At 33.7% G+C, this 9,839-nt stretch overlaps 1 protein-coding gene across 1 annotated transcript; it reads left to right on the top strand.

Annotated features, from left to right (window-relative positions):
• On the top strand, positions 4,200–6,992 carry LOC109356030 (salicylate carboxymethyltransferase-like). Its single transcript, XM_019599354.1, has 4 exons — positions 4,200–4,341; positions 4,720–5,124; positions 5,725–5,979; positions 6,489–6,992. Exons 1-4 carry the CDS (start codon positions 4,267–4,269, stop codon positions 6,861–6,863), a joined length of 1,110 nt encoding a protein of 369 aa, XP_019454899.1. The 5' UTR covers positions 4,200–4,266; the 3' UTR covers positions 6,864–6,992.

The following is a 9,839-nucleotide window of genomic DNA, read 5'->3' as shown; positions in this document are numbered from 1 at the left end:
TTTTATCTGCCTATCATTTAATTGTGTTCTACACAGGTATGTCGTTGAATGTGCATTGTTAGATGTGAATTATAGCGTGATAGTATTTCCCTTCTTGATGCCAAATATATAAAACAATAATATAAATCCTTTTTACAGAGAGATGGTAGATAAAGTGGGATAAAATAGGTTGTTCCTAAATTATTCAAATATTGGTAGATCAATTCAAGCACAAATTTAACATCCTTAAATTTTATTCATCATAAGCATAATATAAACCAAACAAACAACTATCATGGTATGGTTGGAGACATATTTCTTTTAGAAACCATAGCTATATATGCAAACTTCATCTTGAAAATTATTTTCTAGTCAATAATATGGTAACATAGATGAACACAATTTTCTCATTGGACATGTGATCATTCAAGATTTCTTGGTAGCGGCTAAAAACCTCTTCAATGATAGCTTCTCCAAAGTGACTAACCAACAATGGTTCAGTTCCAGCCCTTATGCATTGTGCCACATTGTATGCACCATCATTGAATGATTCACAACTTTGAGATTCATACTCTAAAGTGTTCCAAGTATCATAAGCATTCAGATTCACTTCAGACACCTCCAAGAGATTAATGGTGAATGATCCTTCTTTGAGAACTTCTAATTTTACTTCAGATGGAGACGGGGTATAATAAGGGATATTGAAAGTATCAATTTCCTTCTCTTTTATTTTCCCCTGCATGATATAAGAAACAAATTCACATTCATCTTGCCATATTAATGTATGTATATATATATATATATATATATATATATATACATACATTAATATGGCAAGATGAATGTGAATTTGTTTCTTATATCATGCAGGGGAAAATAAAAGAGAAGGAAATTGATACTTTCAATATCCCTTATTATACCCCGTCTCCATCTGAAGTAAAATTAGAAGTTCTCAAAGAAGGATCATTCACCATTAATCTCTTGGAGGTGTCTGAAGTGAATCTGAATGCTTATGATACTTGGAACACTTTAGAGTATGAATCTCAAAGTTGTGAATCATTCAATGATGGTGCATACAATGTGGCACAATGCATAAGGGCTGGAACTGAACCATTGTTGGTTAGTCACTTTGGAGAAGCTATCATTGAAGAGGTTTTTAGCCGCTACCAAGAAATCTTGAATGATCACATGTCCAATGAGAAAATTGTGTTCATCTATGTTACCATATTATTGACTAGAAAATAATTTTCAAGATGAAGTTTGCATATATAGCTATGGTTTCTAAAAGAAATATGTCTCCAACCATACCATGATAGTTGTTTGTTTGGTTTATATTATGCTTATGATGAATAAAATTTAAGGATGTTAAATTTGTGCTTGAATTGATCTACCAATATTTGAATAATTTAGGAACAACCTATTTTATCCCACTTTATCTACCATCTCTCTGTAAAAAGGATTTATATTATTGTTTTATATATTTGGCATCAAGAAGGGAAATACTATCACGCTATAATTCACATCTAACAATGCACATTCAACGACATACCTGTGTAGAACACAATTAAATGATAGGCAGATAAAAACCAACATCGCTCAGTGAAAACTGTTGTTATATTTGATAGGCACATATATAATCAACCAGTGTATGCTTCACTGAGTGTTGTTGATTCTATGACTCAAGCATTCAACAACACTTAGTGAAGAAAGTTCTATTAATTCTCACACATTTAGTAATGTTTGCTTCACTGAGTACTATTAATAGTCTCACATTCAACATTGCTTGTTTTAGTCAGAACTGTTGAATATCTAATTTTCAAATATTTGAACACAAAACATCACATACTTATTTGTTCAATACGCTAAAACTCATAAAACCTTCCTATGACTCAAAAAACTTCACACGACACTCACATTCCCACAAGACTCACATTGTTACGATACTCATCTTCTGATGACATCATCTTCCCATAACACTCATCTTCCCAATAGACTTGCCTTCATTAAACTCATTTTCCCACAAATTTCATTCAACTCAATTTCTCACGATACTCATTCATTATCGTCTTTACCACCCCACAACAATCATATTACAAAAAGTTTAAAAAACACTTAGAAGATATCGAAAGTGAATTTTCCATCCTTGTGTTTCTCCCTTTTTGTTAGGCTTTCCCTTTTGTAGAATCCGTGTGTTTTTACTTTTTTTATCTCTCGTTGTTGCAATTTTGTTGGCATTGTCAAATCAGTTGAAAATATATGAGTTAGGGTATAATACTATTGAGTTAGGTTATACTATAGATCATAATTTTATGCTTACATTAACTTTTTGTCAATTAGTTTTTAGGTAGTCTGCCTCATACATTTCTAATTAGCTTAGAAGTTAGCTACTATTATTCTTGTTCTATTATGCATCCAGTCACAGATTTCTTTGTTGATCAATGTATCTTTGGTATGGAAAGTATTGATCAAAAGTGGTTGAACGTTAATCAATTCATGAAGAAATATGAAGATTAAGTGAAATCATTTACTAGTTTTGGGTCGACCATGCCGAAAATCCTAAAACACTTGTATGATCTATCTTCAAATGTTGTTATACAATGCGACTTAGTTCAAGCGAGTTAAAGGTTAATTTAGTGTGTCATTGAATTAATCAGAGTTACATATACTGGACAAGGCAATGATAGACAAGATATGGGGAGACAAAAGATGGTTACACTAATAAGATCTTTACAAACGATATGAACACAAATGCATATGAGGGCGGTAGGATTAACAGTAAGAAAGGAATAACATGTGTCTAAAAACCTCTGCTAGGGTTTAGATTTTCCATCTTCTTGGAGCTCCAATCATGACTTCAACGGTTAAACCCCTCATCCTATGGAACTTCCTCTCTTATTTAGAAGATTCTGTTCCAGCTCAAGCCGCTTCAAGACCCCCTTCTCCAAAAGTCAAGGATTCTTTTAATAAAATGTCCTTTGCTCAAGCTCTTAGGAGCTCATGTGATATTTCAATTTCACAACTCCCCCAACCATGCATCAAAGGGGACGCGATTACGGTTAAAATTCCTGAGGAGGACTACCAAGCGGGTTTGTAGAGGTGTAAGACTCATCTTCATGGTCGTCTCATCTTCTCCAAGGGTGATACCCTTCTGAAATTTAATGAGCTTAAAGTGAAGTTGGCTTCTCTCTGGACCATGATAGGTAAATGGAACATGATCTCTTTGGGAAGGGGTTTCTATGACTTCTCATTTGCATCTGTGGAAGACATGAGAAATGTTTGTGCAGTGGGCTCTTGGAGTTTAAAGCCAGGGTTTTTGAGATTATCCCTGTGGACTCCAGATTTCAATCCCAACTTGCAAAAGCTCACTCACTCTCAGTGCTGGATTAAAATATCAGGCTTGCCACAAGAATATTGGTGTGCTAGAATCATCTTTTCCATTGCAGGGGGGATTGGTACTCCGGTTTCATTGGATGATGCAAACTCAACCAGGTCGATTGGCCATTTTGCTAGAGTATTAGTTGATATTGATCTAAAAGGATCCTTGCCTAATTAGATTCTTGTGGAAAGGGAAGGCTTTGCCTTCTTTGTTACAATAGATTATGAGAGTCTCCCTGAGTTCTGCCTAAGTTGTCAATCCATAGGACATTTGGCTTCTAAATGTCGGAAAAACAAGAAGGAGGGAGTGAAGGAGGTGGTTAAGCCACCACCAATTAAGAAGGCCCATAACTTTTTTTTTTATGGGTGAGATGCGAACCAAAAACTTTGTTCAATACATTGTTTAAACTCATTCACCTTAATCATTACATCACCTTATGACTTCCAATAATTATGCATTGTGTAAAGACTTATATACAGTCGATACATTATCTATTATGAATTTAAGTTACTTTTTAAAGAGTTAATGATAATTAAATATCAATAGTAACTGATACAATGACAATGTATAAAAATAAAACTCATATATTATCAACTCATCTATTTTTTTCTCAACAATTATAATCCACCCCTACATGGTCCTCAACCACCTGGAAATTAATTGTGAATACTGTTTGTGGGTTCATGCAAATGTCTCATCAGCCAAACATGGGGCCTACAAACATAATAGCCACACACACATAAAAATAAAAGTAATTCCCTTGGCCGATAAAAAAATAAAAAAAATTCAAATCCGTAATTATTTTATAAAAAACGCTTATGGCCTTCACCCATATTTCTATATATAGACTGAGAAATAGAAGCACAAATAACAATAGACTGAGAAAGTGTGAAAGAAACAAAAGAATAAGAATGGATGTAACAAATATACTTCACATGAATGGAGGTATTGGAAAATGTAGCTATGCAAACAACTCCATACTTCAGGTATAATAACATAACATCATGCTTTGCTTGTAAATATTATAGTATCTTAAATGATTACTATATATCATAAATAGTGTGAGTAACCTTTTGCTTCTCACCTTATCAACTATATATAAACATCTTTTGTTGGATCAATTTCATTTTTGGAGGCTGTTAGTGACATTTTGCATATGAAATAAAAAAAACTCAATTATTCTTTTGTAACTCAATAATTAATTATTCTTTCGTGTCACTTAGAATTGTTGCAAGTTTAAAAACAATATTTTTTTATTTTGTACCTTAGTATATATATTCCACTTAATATAACATATATAGTTTTATAATAGAATGTTTAAACATGGACGTGACAGTAAGATTGTTTGTGAATGTGTTATTAAGCAAAAGGTGATTTCATTGACAAAGCACATAAGAGAGGAAGCCATTATCAGAGTCTATAACAGCATTCATCCGAGATGTCTATCAATTGCAGAATTGGGTTGTTCTTCAGGACCAAATGCTTTCATTGTAGTGTCTGAAATTATCAAGATTGTGGAGAATCTATGCAAAGAAATGAACCATAAATCTCCAGAGTACAAGGTGTTCATGAATGATCTCCCTGAGAATGATTTCAACAACATTTTCAAGTCCAGTAGCACCTTCGAAGAGAAACTAAGTAATGAAATGAAATCTCAAATTGGTCCATGCTATTTCTATGCGGCTCCTACTTCTTTCTATGGAAGGATTTTCCCTAATCAAACTTTGCATTTTATCCATTCCTCTTCCAGCCTTCATTGGCTATCTAAGGTGAACTCTTTTTTTTATAAGCAAATGAATTAAAGAACGGAACAAGGGGTGTCAACCCGATTACAGGTTATAAGAGTGTTTAATACACATAATAGGATCAATAATGCACCATTGTGCGAAGAAATAGAATTTAGAAGCAACATTGTTAGAAAGCTAAACTCAAGATCTAATCTGGATCAAATTTAAGATTTGGATAAAACTAGGTTGCTTCCCCCTAAAGATGACATCATTCCACATACTCCAAACACACACCAAATCACCGTAAACCACATTATTCTCCATATCAAATTTCATTCATGGTACTTCCACAAAGATGACATTATTCCGCATACACCAAATCACAGTGAACTCTTTTTCATATATTTTTGTTTCAATTTGAATGTTTGTTTATCAAATTTTAGTGTTCTCCACTTCAACCCAACCATTAGGGTTGACAAAGGTCGATGATAAACACTTAAAATTGATAAAAAAAATATTGTAGATTTAAGTTTATTAATATCTTATAGTATTAAATTTTGATTTTTGAATTTTTAATACTTACATCCTTTTTAAGTTTCTTAGGGTTGAGTTTAACTAAACGATTAATTTTATTGATGATAGGTTCCAGAGGGTATAGAGAAAAATAAGGGCAATATTTATATATCCAACACAAGCCCCTTAAACGTTCTCAAGGCTTATTATGAGCAATTTCAAAAAGATTTCTCTTTGTTTCTAAAGTGTCGTGCAGAGGAACTAGTTGAACAGGGTCAAATGTTTCTAACATTACTTGGAAGAAGAAGTGAACATCAATCTACTAAAGAATGTTGCTATATTTGGGAGCTTATGGCTAAAGCTCTTAATGATATGGTCTTGGAGGTTAATATATCTTACTTTCATATAATAATACCCAAATGTAAAGCTCTCAAATGTTTATTTAGTGACATTTGTTCATCTTAAGTATTATAAATTTTTAAAAATAAAAGCTCAGTTTTTTAATTGAAAATATAGATAAACAATTTGGAATATAACTATCCGCATTGTAGTACAAAAGCAAGGATCACTTTTATTAGAGAATTAAATATATCATTTTTAAATTAATAGACACAAATATCTAAACAAAAAAATTATATTTATTAGTTTACCAAAACAAATATATATATAAGAGATATCAATTTACACTCAATTTAAGTTACACTAGTTATACTCAATCTCAGTCATTCATTTTCTTAAATCCAACGGACCAAATGGGTGAGTGAAATAAATGATGAGAAAAAAAATCTTAAATAATTTTTAATTTTTCACGTTTTGGTCCGTTGGATTTAAGAAAGTAAATGACTGAGATTGAGTGTAACTAGAAATGTGAATTTGTTTCTTATATCATGCAGGGGAAAATAAAAGAGAAGGAAATTGATACTTTCAATATCCCTTATTATACCCCGTCTCCATCTGAAGTAAAATTAGAAGTTCTCAAAGAAGGATCATTCACCATTAATCTCTTGGAGGTGTCTGAAGTGAATCTGAATGCTTATGATACTTGGAACACTTTAGAGTATGAATCTCAAAGTTGTGAATCATTCAATGATGGTGCATACAATGTGGCACAATGCATAAGGGCTGGAACTGAACCATTGTTGGTTAGTCACTTTGGAGAAGCTATCATTGAAGAGGTTTTTAGCCGCTACCAAGAAATCTTGAATGATCACATGTCCAATGAGAAAATTGTGTTCATCTATGTTACCATATTATTGACTAGAAAATAATTTTCAAGATGAAGTTTGCATATATAGCTATGGTTTCTAAAAGAAATATGTCTCCAACCATACCATGATAGTTGTTTGTTTGGTTTATATTATGCTTATGATGAATAAAATTTAAGGATGTTAAATTTGTGCTTGAATTGATCTACCAATATTTGAATAATTTAGGAACAACCTATTTTATCCCACTTTATCTACCATCTCTCTGTAAAAAGGATTTATATTATTGTTTTATATATTTGGCATCAAGAAGGGAAATACTATCACGCTATAATTCACATCTAACAATGCACATTCAACGACATACCTGTGTAGAACACAATTAAATGATAGGCAGATAAAAACCAACATCGCTCAGTGAAAACTGTTGTTATATTTGATAGGCACATATATAATCAACCAGTGTATGCTTCACTGAGTGTTGTTGATTCTATGACTCAAGCATTCAACAACACTTAGTGAAGAAAGTTCTATTAATTCTCACACATTTAGTAATGTTTGCTTCACTGAGTACTATTAATAGTCTCACATTCAACATTGCTTGTTTTAGTCAGAACTGTTGAATATCTAATTTTCAAATATTTGAACACAAAACATCACATACTTATTTGTTCAATACGCTAAAACTCATAAAACCTTCCTATGACTCAAAAAACTTCACACGACACTCACATTCCCACAAGACTCACATTGTTACGATACTCATCTTCTGATGACATCATCTTCCCATAACACTCATCTTCCCAATAGACTTGCCTTCATTAAACTCATTTTCCCACAAATTTCATTCAACTCAATTTCTCACGATACTCATTCATTATCGTCTTTACCACCCCACAACAATCATATTACAAAAAGTTTAAAAAACACTTAGAAGATATCGAAAGTGAATTTTCCATCCTTGTGTTTCTCCCTTTTTGTTAGGCTTTCCCTTTTGTAGAATCCGTGTGTTTTTACTTTTTTTATCTCTCGTTGTTGCAATTTTGTTGGCATTGTCAAATCAGTTGAAAATATATGAGTTAGGGTATAATACTATTGAGTTAGGTTATACTATAGATCATAATTTTATGCTTACATTAACTTTTTGTCAATTAGTTTTTAGGTAGTCTGCCTCATACATTTCTAATTAGCTTAGAAGTTAGCTACTATTATTCTTGTTCTATTATGCATCCAGTCACAGATTTCTTTGTTGATCAATGTATCTTTGGTATGGAAAGTATTGATCAAAAGTGGTTGAACGTTAATCAATTCATGAAGAAATATGAAGATTAAGTGAAATCATTTACTAGTTTTGGGTCGACCATGCCGAAAATCCTAAAACACTTGTATGATCTATCTTCAAATGTTGTTATACAATGCGACTTAGTTCAAGCGAGTTAAAGGTTAATTTAGTGTGTCATTGAATTAATCAGAGTTACATATACTGGACAAGGCAATGATAGACAAGATATGGGGAGACAAAAGATGGTTACACTAATAAGATCTTTACAAACGATATGAACACAAATGCATATGAGGGCGGTAGGATTAACAGTAAGAAAGGAATAACATGTGTCTAAAAACCTCTGCTAGGGTTTAGATTTTCCATCTTCTTGGAGCTCCAATCATGACTTCAACGGTTAAACCCCTCATCCTATGGAACTTCCTCTCTTGTTTAGAAGATTCTGTTCCAGCTCAAGCCGCTTCAAAACCCCCTTCTCCAAAAGTCAAGGATTCTTTTAATAAAATGTCCTTTGCTCAAGCTCTTAGGAGCTCATGTGATATTTCAATTTCACAACTCCCCCAACCATGCATCAAAGGGGACGCGATTACGGTTAAAATTCCTGAGGAGGACTACCAAGCGGGTTTGTAGAGGTGTAAGACTCATCTTCATGGTCGTCTCATCTTCTCCAAGGGTGATACCCCTCTGAAATTTAATGAGCTTAAAGTGAAGTTGGCTTCTCTCTGGACCATGATAGGTAAATGGAACATGATCTCTTTGGGAAGGGGTTTCTATGACTTCTCATTTGCATCTGTGGAAGACATGAGAAATGTTTGTGCAGTGGGCTCTTGGAGTTTAAAGCCAGGGTTTTTGAGATTATCCCTGTGGACTCCAGATTTCAATCCCAACTTGCAAAAGCTCACTCACTCTCAGTGCTGGATTAAAATATCAGGCTTGCCACAAGAATATTGGTGTGCTAGAATCATCTTTTCCATTGCAGGGGGGATTGGTACTCCGGTTTCATTGGATGATGCAAACTCAACCAGGTCGATTGGCCATTTTGCTAGAGTATTAGTTGATATTGATCTAAAAGGATCCTTGCCTAATTAGATTCTTGTGGAAAGGGAAGGCTTTGCCTTCTTTGTTACAATAGATTATGAGAGTCTCCCTGAGTTCTGCCTAAGTTGTCAATCCATAGGACATTTGGCTTCTAAATGTCGGAAAAACAAGAAGGAGGGAGTGAAGGAGGTGGTTAAGCCACCACCAATTAAGAAGGCCCATAACTTGAGCAGTAATGCTAAAGCCATCCCTGTGGATGACTTTGTTATCAACCTGGAAATAGATAATGCAATTCATCCAGATTCTGCAAATTTGGAGAGAGTTGGTAATCCTCCTCAGGAGGAGAACCCACAGTTGAATTTGGCTCGGGAGGAGGAATCTGAGGAGGACTCTGTTGACACTAGAGTGGAGTGCTCAGTGGGCAGGTAAAATCATAATGGTACAACCAACATCATGCATCATCTCCAGGATGAAGAATTTGTTATTCAAACTCAGGATCAACTTGAAAATTTGGCTGCTGCCAAGGATGCCAAAATTATGGGTCGACTCTGGGCAGATGAGGAGGAAACAGAAGATACTGATAATTGCAACTTTACCAAGGTCTTATCTAAATCTCAAAAGAAGAAGTTGAAGAAGAGGAATAGTCTTGAGAAGACTTATTTTACCCGAAGGGGTGGCTATCTCAATATTTCCCAATGAATGTCTTTTACTGGAATTGT

This window comes from Lupinus angustifolius, chromosome LG09 (genome assembly GCF_001865875.1).
Source record: "Lupinus angustifolius cultivar Tanjil chromosome LG09, LupAngTanjil_v1.0, whole genome shotgun sequence".
Lineage (NCBI taxonomy): Eukaryota > Viridiplantae > Streptophyta > Magnoliopsida > Fabales > Fabaceae > Lupinus > Lupinus angustifolius.
Note: the sequence above shows the minus strand (reverse complement) of the source record. Positions and strands in the feature narration are given on the sequence as shown.

Excerpts from the sequence above, each read along its gene's own strand:
- LOC109356030 (XM_019599354.1), top strand. The coding sequence starts at position 4,267 with ATGGATGTAACAAATATACTTCACATGAATGGAGGTATTGGAAAATGT. Across the intron at positions 5,125-5,724 it reads GCCTTCATTGGCTATCTAAG|GTTCCAGAGGGTATAGAGAA; the intron begins GTGAACTCTTTT and ends TATTGATGATAG. Across the intron at positions 5,980-6,488 it reads TTAATGATATGGTCTTGGAG|GGGAAAATAAAAGAGAAGGA; the intron begins GTTAATATATCT and ends TATATCATGCAG.